The 14099-nt window shown below is 39.2% G+C and overlaps 1 protein-coding gene across 1 annotated transcript; it reads left to right on the top strand.

Annotated features, from left to right (window-relative positions):
- Window positions 1-4019: 4019 nt before the first annotated feature.
- On the top strand, window positions 4020-12932 carry LOC104466570 (PHD finger protein 21B-like; the record flags this gene model as incomplete). The annotated part of the gene is made up of 3 exons (XM_010080036.1): window positions 4020-4106; window positions 10731-11081; window positions 12816-12932. Coding segments are annotated over exons 1-3 (555 nt in total), but the record flags the coding sequence as incomplete, so codon positions are not given.
- Window positions 12933-14099: the final 1167 nt, after the last annotated feature.

Here is a 14099-nt window from a genome sequence, read left to right as displayed (position 1 = left end):
TCCAACCCGGGTCATTCTATGATTCTACTTGTCTCTGAGTTGCTCTCTGGAAGTGGCTTCTCTCTTAGCCGGACAGACTGTACTTCTGTTTCAGGTGCATGTAGATGAGTGGGATTAATCCAGGTCATTGTCTGCATTCTTGAAAGCACACCAATCGCTACGGGACATTTCTCCTTGAGGCCAGTCTCATCATCTCTTTGGGACTTCAGACTCCCTTTAGACTTAAATGTAGGCATGAGAGGAATAAAGATTGCCATGCTGGCAGGAAAGAAACAGAGGACTCCTCTGTTTAAGGGCCCCTCGTCACATCTGAAAGAGTTTTATATTTTTGATGCTTTAATTTCTCCTCTTCTAGACAGACTCTTTTGATTTACCTCTGTGCAGTCAAGCAGGAAAATGCCACACAAGTAAACTGAGGCACTTAACAATACTCATGTAAAATAATACATAGAACTTTCTCATTTTCCACATTTGTACAGATACTTGTCATTTGTTTTGTTCATTCGAATGGGTTTATGATGTGACCCCCTGGGAGCTCTTCCATATGGGGAATGAAGTTTCAAAATCTGCACATTTACAAATGGCAGCAAAATCCCATCACTTAGTGCAGAACTGCTATTAAATGGAGAGCAAACAAACATTAATTACAAGTTCATTGTACAATGCAAACAATATTTCTTTAGGCATTCATTATTTGCCAAAACAAGCCTCTTTGGCAGACCTTTTTTCTTTTTAAAAATTTTTTTTCTCAAGACTATAAAGTTATTTTTGCTTTCATCAAATAAATAAAATTTCTGCTATGAGCTGTGATATTTGGGAATTTAATTCCAGATAGTCTTTCTCTTCTTACTTTGGCATTTGAGGTTTCTGGGTAGCTGGGTGGGATGTTTTAAAACTGCAGACTCTTCACTCTCAGAAGCAAATCCTGGAGATCCTCAGACACATGGATGATGCACTCTCTTACTCGTGTTCCTCTGCTTTATGGCACCCATCAACTGTAAGGAGGGGCTGGTCTTGTGTCAGGTTGGGGTTCCAGTTTCCAGGTACAGTGCGGACAGCCTGTCTATTTTGAACTGGTTTACATAAAAATTTAAGTTGCACTGTAGCCACCTGAAGGCATGTGGGAAATCTTATTTTCTGTTCTTCGAATGAAAGATTCTAAATGAAATGGTGAAGATATTAAAATAAATCTCACATTTTGTTGTCAGTAACTTGGGCCTGATACAATTCTCATTCAAATTAATGGAGAAACTGTGATGATTTGAATAGCAGTTAAATGAGATTATAATGCTATTTCCCTGACCTATTTTTCCAGTCCTGGTTGAAGGCAGGGCTTGGGATGCTTTGCTCATGATGCTCTTGATTAGAGTGGAGCAGAGAGTCGTGTAGCAGACGCCTGCGGTGGAACTATCATGCAGTTTAGTGGAGAAAAGAAGCAGGTACGCACGTCCGCTTTAGATGAAACGTGGGTTTTTCAGTCGACTCTAGCCAGTTCTGCTGTCAAGTGCTGCTTATTTTTTATTCTCTGGAATGATTTTAATCTGCATAATTCGTTAGGGTCTGAATTCAGTCACTGAGCTGCAGGCTGCTTTGGGACAGGGACTGTTTTGTTACCATGTGTTTGTTCATCACTGGGTACCATGTGAGCCCTGCCAGAGACTGTGGTCTCTAGATGTTCCCAAAACTCAAACACATGTCATTTAAAAAATTTCTTATCGTAGTTCTCATGAGCTCATGTCTACTGATAGCTGCTGCTTCTCTTCGTGTGTGTACCAAAACCAACCACTACTCCTGGCTTCCCTGGTGATAGGGCATCTGGGAGATTTCTTGAAAGGAACATGACTCCTGTAGATAGCACCCACCTTGTGTGATGCCACTGTGTACTGTAGAAGAAATGTGTTAACAGATTGGTCTGTGGCAAAGCCTCTCTCTGTTTGCATCATGCAAGTAAAAAAAAAAAAAAATCATTATTTTTAAGTGTAAGGTATTGAGACTGCACACAGCTATTAGAAAATGGAAAAATATTACTAAATGCAAGTCAGCCTTTTGTGAAACTGGAAAAGAAGCTAGCAGATATTAATGCTTGTATAAAAAGTTACATGGAATTGTGCAGTGGAGAGACAAGAGCACTTTATTGTTTGTTTGAGTATGGAATAATTGAATTGGCTAGAGTCATTATTACAATATCAGAGGAGAAAAGGACTACAGTCCCCTAAGGGATGTCATGCACCTTTCTGGTATATAACCCTCAGCGCTTCCAGGTGGATGTGTTGGAATGCTAGTGGAGGAGAAGAGAGATAATCTAATTCAAGGTAACTTAATCAGCGTGGTATATAACCAAGCTAAGGGTTTTGCAACAGTATTTAATATTCATTGACTGTATGCGTGCAGAAAACAGAAACAAAATTGCTTTTTCAAAAGAAAGGCTTGCAGAGGTCTGGCTGAAAATGCAGCCTTTAATAAATATAGTTGTTAATCTTTTTTTGTTCTATATAAGCTTTTATACTGTGCTTGTCACTGTACTGTATTTGAAGCACCTTCTGGTAATGTGTTAAGCATAAAGATTAACATCTGTTGTAAGCTATTTCTTCTCTCATCCTTTCCCTTTGGGAAGAAGTGCGTGCAGCTGAGAGTGCTGGTTAGGGTTCTTTTTTATCAGTTTGCTTATTTTTAATGGGGATGCTACTATTAATTGCATGCCACTATATATTTCTGTCAGGGGAGTGTACCACAGAAAATGTTTATTGTAGAAAGTGATGAGGTTTGTGCTCTTAATTCATAGAGAAGGAGGTTGAGCCACCTGCTTATATGAGCATCAGCCTTGTAGAGATGCCCTGCACCAGAGGCACGTGTCCACCTTGTCCTTTTATATTAAGTCTTTACAGGGAAAGCTTTGAAGATTGGGATGAAAACATGGTACTTCATTGAAAAGTCTGTGGGAATCTCAGTTACGCACTGGTGGATAGGTTTGATAGGTAGCCTGTGTTGATGGGAGAGGCATGGGCTTGTTGGAGCATCTGGAGTGCTCCATGGTGTGTATTTTACACAGCTGTAGTGCAGCCAAGACAGATGAAGGTGTGACTAAGGTGGAGTGATAAAAACTGTTCCTACTGTTCCTTGTGGATGGTGGTATGCTGGAGGTTGGCAGTGACAAGAAATCTGTTCTTCAGCAGTATGGACGAAGATGAGCATGTGTTGTGTATCAAGGGAGACTACACGCAGATGCAAATTTTCCAAAATACCTCCCTCTGTTACCTCTGCCTTTCTGAGTATCAGTGTCAGTTGTCTGCTCTTAATTAGAGAACTGACCCAGGGTGGTGGGGAAGGAGAAGCAAAACTGGCTGTTACTGATACCTTCAGATCTAATCAGTGTTGTGAACATTTTGAAAAGGACCTGGAAAGGCTAATTTCCATGATAGTCTGCAAGTAGGAACCTAAAGTATCCACACGACCCCAAAGAAAGATTCAAGACATTTTAACACCTGACATGGTACCTATTCCCCAGGTGAAAACTCTTATGTTTCTCCATGCTGAATACCTCTTTGCAGAGTATCAGGAAGATGAGAAGAAATGATCCCTCTCTCCACTGACACCATTTGCATCTGTCTTCAGATCCATATCTGGCTTGAATCTAGACTGTGCTGTGCCTCTGAGCCTCCGTGCCAGTTGTACAAGCTTGTGGTAGGCCTCTGGCGAAAGACAGACGGATAGGAAAGCTTTCTCTGCCTGCACTACCTCAGCAGAGGCTTGGAGGAATGAATTGCACTGCTTCCTGTCCCTAAAACCTTCATTTTCATCCCCGGTTGTCTGAGCTTTTTCTGTGTCTCATCTAGCTCAGGCTGTCAGCAGACAGAATTTATTTTTGTCATTATTTTTATTATTGTTTTGTTTTTCAAGCTTTTTTTATTTTTGGCTAGTAAATGAGTTGAGGCTGGTCAAATTGTTGTAATGTACCATTATTACTATCTAGAAGCAGGAAAAGCTCTTAAAGTGATGGACAGTGCAAAGCACAGACATCCATGGTCTTCACAGTGACACCAGAGTTTGGGTCCAGTGAATGCCCAGCTGTGTGGATTAGTCCGGAGCTCACCTATGAAAGTATACAGGTAGGAGGAAAGCAGACAGTTGTTCACTAGTTTGTGCCTAAAGGCTTAATGGACACTTTATATTTAAATTGAAGTAAGTTAATCATAGATGAGTATCTGCGAGAGAAGCAAGCTGACTTGTACTGCTGAAAAGAGTAGAAATAGAAGGAAGTTATTGACTGGTGTGTATAATCACTTTCTAGCTTTTATATTTCTATGTTAATCCTAAACAATAAGGATTAAATTCTATCCTCAGAGGCACATAGATAACTGCATATTCAAGGACAGAATAATTGTGCAGAAGGAAAAAAAGCAGAAATCCTTGTCAACTTCAACTCCTACCTGTTATTTTTTGAAATAATATTGATTTTAATTTGCTGGTTTAATGGTAGTTTTCCCCTTTGCAAATGGAAAAGAGCCACCATTAATGAATCATCAAGTCAATAGCAGCAATGCCAAACCAGAAAATACAGACTGTATAGCTGAGGAGAAAATGTACCTTTCATTAGCAAAAGTCGGTCAAGTTCCTGTGAAAATACAGTTTTGTGTTCAAAACACTGATAACATTTTTAATAAAGAACTCCCACCTGACTGCCTTATGCCAACATCCAGAAAAAGCAGAGCTGACGGATTCCCACACAAACATCCCTCTCAGCAAAACTTCCAGTTCTGTAGTATCAAGCAAATCTGAAGGGGAAGAAAAACTAAATGAAATAGCTTTGTCTTCTTAAAAATTGCGCAGGGGTTGTATTATCTGTGTGTCACCTTTATACTAAAGCTGACTATCCATGACAAACAAATTGAAATACCAAAGCACAGTAAGTATACAGTCTAGTGGAAAATGTTTGATATAGTGCATATAATTTGAATATGTGTGAAAAAATACCAAAGAGTGACTCTTGGCTTTCATGGCATGTAAAATCAGAGAGTAGGGTTTGTTTTGAGGTGCTACCTGCAGTTCTGGCTTTACTGAAGTCTACTGAAATTTGCTGATGGTTTCAATGAGATTAAGAATTCATCCCTGGTCCAGAGCAGCAAGGATTGGAAATATGGGCTGGAGAAGTCGCTTGGGTTTTGCCCTGCATTTCATAGCATTCTTCTGTGGCTTCCCGGGCTAATATTCCAGGTAGATGCTAAGAGGAGGCATACGTTATATGCAGACACAGGATTCACTGGACCAGGTCATCTTCCCTGGGGTTTCTTCATGATACACACTGAAGACTAACTTCCTTTTTGTGTAACCCCGTCAAAGGGAAGGAAGAAAAGTGTATGTGGATCCATAGCCATGTGTGTTTTTAAATCTTCCTGGTGTGGGAGGAAAATAAACTCTTTTTATTTTGACTGTGGTCTCAGACCAAGCTGATGATGATAGGACCTTATCAGGAGAGAACCCAAAAATCAAGGAAGCTGGAAACACTGGTGTTCAGGTCAGTTGGGCAACCTGGATTTTCAGGTGTGTCATTGCTGTAAAGTTATGCAGAACCTTTTCTTTTGCATAATTGTTATTGATTTAAAAAAGAAGAGGGAGAGAGTCGGTCCTCAGCTGGCATAAATAGACACAGCTTTACTGAAATCAGTGTGCATCTGTTCATTCTGGTGAAGGATATAATTACCCTATATTGCACTCATTTTATCAGCTATTGCTAATGTTTTCTGTGTGATCCTCTAAAGCTTTTCAAGAATGAAAGCTCTGTCTGCTGCTCCCAGCACTTTGCCTCTGTGACATATGAATTGTGCCAAATCCATTTTGAGTTTTTGTTTTTAAGCTCTGAGTACAAGGGTGAAGTGAAAATAAAGTGTGAATAATGGTCTTTCTCTCAAAGGCAATGTGATATTGCGTTGAGCTGAAAAATTTACTCTCATACAGATCAGGCCTGCCAGTATGAAATGCTGATTGATACTGAGCACGATCCAGCTGATATCTGATATTGTGGAGGGGGAGGGATCTTCAGTGTTGCTGACAAAGCTCTAACAAGATCCAGAGACTGGAAGCTGAAGTTAGGCAAATGCAACCTCACAATAAAATGCCAGTCATGAGCATAATAAAATACTTTAACAGTTTATTGAGGCTTGTGATGAATTCATCATTTAGAAGTCTTCACTATTTTCTTTTGAAATCAGTCTTCGGTTTCTGGGAGAAATTCTACAGCCAGTCTATGAGCTGAAGTCTACTTGATGATCCCTTTTGGTTTTGTAATTGAAGTGTACTTGTTAACTTCCCTTCTTTGCTTGGCCTTAAGGAGAACACGTTTACCAGAATTGCCTTTAACAATTCTCATAGCGCCTGCAGATCTGTGTGGAGATAACTGTCCTAATTAAATCCTGTCCTCCAGGATTACACAGGATTGCCCACAGAGATAGCAGGAATCATGTGCTTTCCTTCCCTTCTCCTCCTTCTCCCCCCATATTTGTTTGGGTTGGATCTTGAGGCCTTGATTTGTAAGAGTTTTTCTTTTTTTCCTTCTTCTTTACTACAGCGTGGGACCAGCTCACCTGATGGGATATAGCTCAGGAAATAGTTTGCCTGTGATCACAGTTGCCTTTGTCAGTGGTGACACATGTCAGGCTCTCCCACCTCTGCCACTCAGCAATTTGTTCACTTCTGCAGTGTTCAATGATTTGTGCTCTTGAGAACTGGAATGATGTTTTCACGTAATGAAAGCCTTTGGGCTTCATATAGGGACATCTGGATGGAGCTTAATGATATGGGATATGCAAGAAGTCATATTAGTCACGGGACCTGATCTGAAACTCTTTAAAATATATTAAATTAGAGATTGCTGAACAAAAGAGAACTCTGCACATCTCACAGGATCAGACTCCCTGTTATTTCCCTGTCTGAAAAGCAGACAGCCCCTACCTAGTGAATTCTCAGGTCTGGGAATATCTTCTTAAACAGTGTGCTCACCTGCAGGCTATTTGAAAAGTACCAGGGTTGTCTGAATATTGCTGCCTAAAATCAAATGTTTCTGTTATTGTGGGTATTGAGGAAACTCAAGAACAACACGGGTTTGTGAAATCATTATATTCAAGAAGCAGCTCTCTCTTCTCCTGCATTTAGAACCCTGGTAGTATCACATTCTGTTTTGACAGCTGTCAGAAGTTAAATGAAAGATATTTGGGGAGAGGAGGGTTGAACTACAGAATTGTTATTTGCAGCGCTCGCCAACAGTTGCAGTTTTCACTTGGTAACATACATGCTGTCTGCTATTTATTCTCTTTTCTTCTCCTTTGCTAAACTTTTGGGCCTTTTATTTCTGTGGCTCTTATAAATGGAGACTGGTGTCATCCAATCTGATTCAACTTTCATAGAATCGTAGACTCATTTTTGATACCTTGTATGTGAGATGCAATCCGTGCCCTGCCCTAGTTTTTCTCCAGTTCTTCTTTGGTGACTGTCATCTTCCAAACTTCTGCTGGTGCCACTGTCCTCCTTTCATCTCCCAAATTTAAGGTACAGTTTTGCTGTGAGGAAAAGGAGTTTATGCTAGCTCTTTCCTTCGTTTTTTTCTTCACAACTGACAGCATTTATTCTCAAAGATTATTGTAGCAGTTTGGTTTTTAACATGAAACTCTGGTAAAGATCTTTCATTTAGCTGTTTATTAAGTGCTTACACTTAGTGTTTGTATTCAAGAGGGGAAGGTTCATAGGTGTTAGAGCACTGCAGAAGGAAAGGGGCTTCTATGCTTGCTTTCTGTTTTGGATATGTGTCTGCAGGCTGTAGAAATAAACATAATTTTAACTTTAACTTTTTTTAGCTTTAACTCAGGAGCACCAGAAACTTTTTCTGTAGTCAACCCTTTTTATTATTTTGTAGTTGCAATTACGTACACTCTCACAATGTTAGCTGAACTTGCCAGGGAATTTGCAGAGGCTTAGACTGTGAGGGCCGCTATACCTCCTTTGTATCACACGGTGGCAGAAACGCCCAGCGTATGCTCTTGTGCTGTACCAGTTTGGTAAATCGTATCGGCTATTTCAGTATGTGATGCTTTATAAAGAATACTTTATTTTGGAAAATTAAGTCTGTTTAATTGTCTGTGCAGGAAGAGCTTATTTTATAACAAAGTAATATGCATTCATCCACTGCTTGCAGAATGTGTGTTAAGGTTGTGTATAGGATTCACTGAGGTATTACATCTGATAGTCAGTATATATTTGTAAGAGTGTAGCAAAGAGAATTATATAGCTGGAATATATATAGGCGTTTAGTTTTAATTAGGCTTTCAACTAAATATAAAAGTTCAATTAAGAGTGACAGATACAGTAGATCCTGGTAGACTACATGATAGTTTTTGTCTAGAAAAACTCCTGGGCTGATTTTTTGTCAGTCTTGGTTTTTTTAATTATTTCAGTGACTGTTCTGTTGAATCTTTGATCTGAACTATTGCTTATACTCTCTCTCTCTTTCTCTGTATATCTGTGCTTATCTGTTTGTGTGCTTACAGTATTTCTGTCGGTAACAGATGTTATATTAATTTACAAGAAAATTATTTTGTTTTAAGGAGAGATAGTATAATTTGTATGTTAGCCAAACAGATAGGAATTAGATTTGTGTTTTTTTGGCCATGCTAATTCATTTAAACTTTATTTTGCCAAGCTTCTGAGACTTTCTTTTCTGAATAATGATTCTATTTCTGTGAACGTGTCTCTGAACACATGAGGATGAGCAATGTGTTAAAGACTTACATATGAGAGACTTATATAAGATATAACACAAGAGGGAAATAATATTATTGTGAAAATATAAAAGTATATAGTACACGATCTGGTTGTATAACTGACACTGATACGGACATGAACAAGTTGCTTTAAGTATCATATCTCCTATGGCACTGAGCTGCTGTTTGTGTTATAAGCCTTAATTTTGCAGAATGCCCAGGCCAAGATGGGTTTAAACAAATCCTTTGTGCACTACTTTTTAAAATAAGACCATTAACTGATTATGGATATGAAGCTAATTATAGACTCCTCTCCTAAACATCTTGGCTAGGGTATTTTTCTGGTATCTTAACTAAATTAATCAAATAGTCATTACATAAAGTGATTGGGTAGAGGAAAAAGAGCAAAAAATGCTCCTGTTATTGTCATTATATCTCAAATATGATTAGTCATAGTTTAGTGTGGTTTTGCATCTTTTCACAGTGGGTCTGCAAGGCCTTCCAGTGTTACCTTGAAATTGTGAGCAGAACACAGCAGCTTCCTGGCTTTGTCATGAGTCTACTGCAGAACCTTGGGCAAACCCTCCTCTTTGCTCTTCTTTGGTTCTGTTTCCTCTTTCACTTTCCATTTACCTTGATTGCTGACAATTTAGACACTCGGGAGCAGGACTGTGCCTCTAATACACGTCTGCACTGCTCCTAGGTGTTAGGATCCCATCAGCAACTGAGGGCCGAGTTACCAAAACACGAAGAGCTTGTAATATGTGTGTTGCTGTGCTTAATATTCGCTATGGGGACCCTGAGAGATGGTTTTCTGCACATCAGTAAATCCCTGCGTTTTCATTAAATTGCTTACTTAGGCTCAAGATTGAAGCCGGCATCATTGGTAGGGCTCCTGTGGACTACAGCGCAGTGACACAGGCAGCTGTTTCCCGTGTCTGTCTGTTACAACTTGTCATTTTGTTTCACAGTGTGGAAGGTGCGAGAAGTGACAGGACGAAATAAGCACAGAGGGAACCAACTGTTTTATGTGGCCGTGTTAACGAATAAGCTGGGAGTGAAGTTAACTTCATGTGAAGCAGTTTAAATTATTTATTTTCAATCCTGGAACTGTACTTAACGTGTTGTTAAGGCACAGCCATGTTGACAGGGTGACGTTAATTAACCCACTGGAAACACATCACGTTAGCCGAAAACAATTGTTTGCAGCTATCATTTCATGGCTCTGGGTAAAGCCGCAGCCTTTGCAAATCTTGGCAGTTTCTCCCTCCATCCATGGAAGTTCCTTCTGCATCCACCCACAGCTGCAGCTGCAAACTAGCTCTTTACTTACAGCAACAAAATATGAAGTTAGATGGTTGTGTGTTTCTTTTTTTTCCCCTTCTCTTCCTCTCTCTTTTTTTTTTTTTTTTTTTTTGGTGGGCCAAGTGATTGTATAGTTGATTTCCTCTCCATTGATTTCCTCACATCGTAAAGATGTGAGGATCTTCATTCACAGATCCACCAGTATAAATGCATATGCTTACTGTTCCTGTAAATGCTTTCCGACAACTCCCTTCATGATTCAGTTCCCACTCCTTAATTCATAGCAAGACTGTTGTGTCCCTCAGAACATGAAATTATTGTATCTGGGGTTTCCATTCTTTGCAAAGGCTTTGGCTTAAACATTCATACTGAGAACTGGATGTGACTTGAGTAGCATTTGTATGGATGTGTGCTAATAAAAGTCAGGAATTGACTTTTTCCTCCCTTGTTCAGCATTGCAATGAGTTAGAGACTCCAAAATGACTCAACTGAGGACTACTGGGAATATATCTACAAGTAAATGAATGGCTGGCTACTTCGAGTTGCCACATCACGTTTTCCTAGATGCTCCCGGTCCACGGTTAATGCAATTAGAGATTCTACTGGGAGAGCGCATGTATGCAGTTTTTATTCATTACGGTTTGAGGCTGTGCCTAACATCTAGCTCTCTGTTTGTAGGTTAGGCCAAAGACTCTGATTCCAGACAGCCTCCCTATCTCCCCGTGCAGAGATCAACCTTCCAAGCAGCCTCCTACCTTCCAGAAGGCAACAGTAGTCAGCATCAAAAACCCCAGCCCTGCCCTCCCGACTGCCAATAACACTGTCAGCCACGTACAGACGCCTAACAGCCAGTCACAAACTGTCACCGAGTCTACAGCTATTTCATCACCTCTGAGCAGTGCAGGTGTGGCGTACGCCATTATTTCCACCTCCCCCAACAATGCAACTCCTATCAGCACCAGCGCGACTGTCTCTGTAGTCAACGATAGCATTAAAGTGCAACCACTCCTCATTAGTGCTGACAACAAGGTGGGTCCTGCTTTTCCCAGCATTTTCTTTTTTGCTTATCAACCACAGGAATTACCTTGCATGTGTAAGCAGGATATTCCCCTGGGAGCACATAGCCCTTTTGAAGAAAATAATCAGAAAGCAATGGGGAAATTCTTAAGAGGACACGTGGATGCCAGTAGACATTTGTCTGTGTACATGTATAATCTTTAGAAGGAACAAAATGCAGCATGATGTAGCCTGACATTAATGGGACCATATGATCTTCCATTTCCTTAAATCATTCCTCACTAATAATATCCCTGAATTCTGTGCAGGCTCAAATTTCCTATGGACTCCCTCTTCAATTTTACAGCGGTATTAGTTATATCGACTGACCCCAGGGGAGTGTATCAAATAGTCAGGCATTCCCTTCTATACTTTCAGAGGAAGACCAAATGAAATGAGAGCTCAGGGTTTCAAAACTGATCAGCAGATGAATCAGTAGGAAAAAAATCAAGTTATGAATCCTTTGTTTCCTCTTTGTACTGCTTTCAGCTTTGAAATGCAAGACTTTCTCCACCCTTATACCAGAAACAGATTCAATAAAGGCTGCCAATGTACCCAGCAGACATATATTGTAATTTACTACTGGGATCCTGCTACTTTGGGTCTTGTTGGCAGCACAGTGCTAAAAAAAAAAAAAAATAAAATACACTATGTAGGAAGGCTTTTGAGGTAAATAAAAGCAGGCATCTCTTCCCCACTTCTCTAACGTAGTTTATTTTTCTCATACTTAAACTGGCTGCTGGTTGAGAAAATTGTCCCTTTTTATGCTCTTGAATCTTCTAGAGTGACTGAGTTGAGATAAAGTATCTAACAATTAAATAACATTGATTGAAAGTTAGCAATGAAATAGATGGAAAAGGCCCAGCCTTCAAATCCAATAACCTTCATCAAGAAGGTGAGCTTGGGAAAGTCTTTCATAGTCTTCCAAGAAACTTTGATTGTGGGTATAAAGTCACACGTGTAGTTACGAGGTCAGAAGTTGTCCTTCATTCCTTTTAATTTAATAGTTTCTGAGGTAATGTTATCTGTACCATGTGAATCTTCATGTGGTAATTCAAATACAAGCAGCTGTATATACTAACATACATGCATGTATAAGAGAACTGTGTAGTAATTTTTGTAGATTATAAACTAGAATTAATTTTAATTTAAAACATATATAGTTTATTTTGTTGGTGCAATACTGGACATCCACTGCTCAGAACCCATAAACACTGAGGACTGACGTGTGATCTCAGAGTAGTACTGAGGAGTATTTTCCTTCCCATCTCCATGTACTTACTCTGAAATAACACTGGTATGACTGAGATCAGACTGTGACTTTGAATGTGAATTCTACCTGTATGCAAAATAAAATTAAAGTAAAAACCTTAAAATCGCTGACAATATGAGTGCTAAAGCTAGGCTGCTGAGTCAGCTTCAGAAGTCCTCTAAATAGAAAGCGTCCTAATTTTCAGAGGCACTGAAGTGTCTCCCTTGGACTGCAGTAGGCTTATAATGTACTTCTAAAAATTAATTTTTAGAAACTTAAGTATGTGTTCAGAAGCCTAACCTAGGTATCCAGTTATTTATATTTTTGGCTTGCAACTTGCATCTGTTGTTTGTGAGGTATCAGGTAACCATTCAAAGAAGAATCAGAGATTTCAGGCAGAAAGATGCAGTTTCATATAGTGAATTCTCTTATTTTGTTTGTACATTGTCTTTTAGGTTATCATTATTCAGCCTCAAGTCCAAACCCAGACAGAAAGTAAAGTGGAGACAAAGAAACCTCCTGAAGAGTCAGCTCAGGGACCCCCTGCTACCAAAAAGAAAAAGGAGGAAAATCCAGAGGTGATTTTTAATTTTTTTATTTTAATAAATGAGCTACAGTATGGTTAAGTTATGGGGGCCATTTCTAAAAATTTTTCTATGTGTGTATGTAATTACTGCATTTGTGCTCATGGTTCTGCCAGTTGTTCATCTCTCTACCCAGTCACTGAAATCAGGGTGATTTCCCCACCAGTGAGGCCCTCTGACAAATGTGATTTGCAAACCTTCCAGTGTCACTGAATGTAAGAATTGTAGGTCTCATAATAATCTGGGCACCTTGCACAGGTATAGCTGTATTTCTTGTGAAAGGAGTATACAAGCTTAAGATGTTTTATGTTATCAATTATATAACATCAGGTTTACAGGCTGCCTATGAGGTTGAATTAACATTTTTTTTGTAAGCTGAGCTTTTACATCTTCTTTGTAATGAATCTTGCAATTTTAGATTGTATTTAACAATACAGTTTCTTGCATTTGCTGTGTACATGTCTGAAATACATTAAAATCCTTAAAATTGAGTAAGAGTAGAAAGCATAAGATTAAATCTCTTTCATGAATTATATTTGTGATGTAGACTAAAAATATTAATCAGAAGTCCAGAAATGGAGTCTCTCTTTAAGAGGCATTTTGGGTTCTCACTAGATGTATTCACATTAGATTGTGTGTACTTTTGAGGCAATTGGGAAGCTATGCAGACTGAATCTCCTTTTATTGAAGAAATGCTCGGCTCATGTGAAATCTTAACCTTACTAGTCTAATAAATGTATAGCAAGGAAGCATCCTTGGAGCTGTAGGTTTCAGAGGATTATTACAATATAAATTTATAATGTTACTTGGGGCATGTGAGTGGTCTTTTGTTTTACTATTTTAAAAGATTTGTGTAGTTAAAAGAGTGTTAAGGATAAATTCTGTCTATTAGCTAGAATATCACAACTTTATGCAGAAGCGCTGCAAAACTACACTCACGAAACCTCCCAAGTTTGAAATCCAACCCTCGTATGAATCTTCATTGCCACTGAATGGTGGGACTGTAGAGTCCTGTTTTGTTTACGGAGGTATTTCCAAAAGATTATTTGTTGTGTACCACCTTTTGGGCAGAAAGGCTAGGAGATCCTGCTTAGAAACAGAATGCTAGAGAAACCATCCATTTTTCTTTGCCTGTAATTTACCCCCCAGAAACAA

The sequence above is a fragment of the Pterocles gutturalis genome, unplaced genomic scaffold (genome assembly GCF_000699245.1).
Source record: "Pterocles gutturalis isolate BGI_N339 unplaced genomic scaffold, ASM69924v1 Scaffold48999, whole genome shotgun sequence".
Classification (NCBI taxonomy): domain Eukaryota; kingdom Metazoa; phylum Chordata; class Aves; order Pterocliformes; family Pteroclidae; genus Pterocles; species Pterocles gutturalis.
Note: the sequence above shows the minus strand (reverse complement) of the source record. Positions and strands in the feature narration are given on the sequence as shown.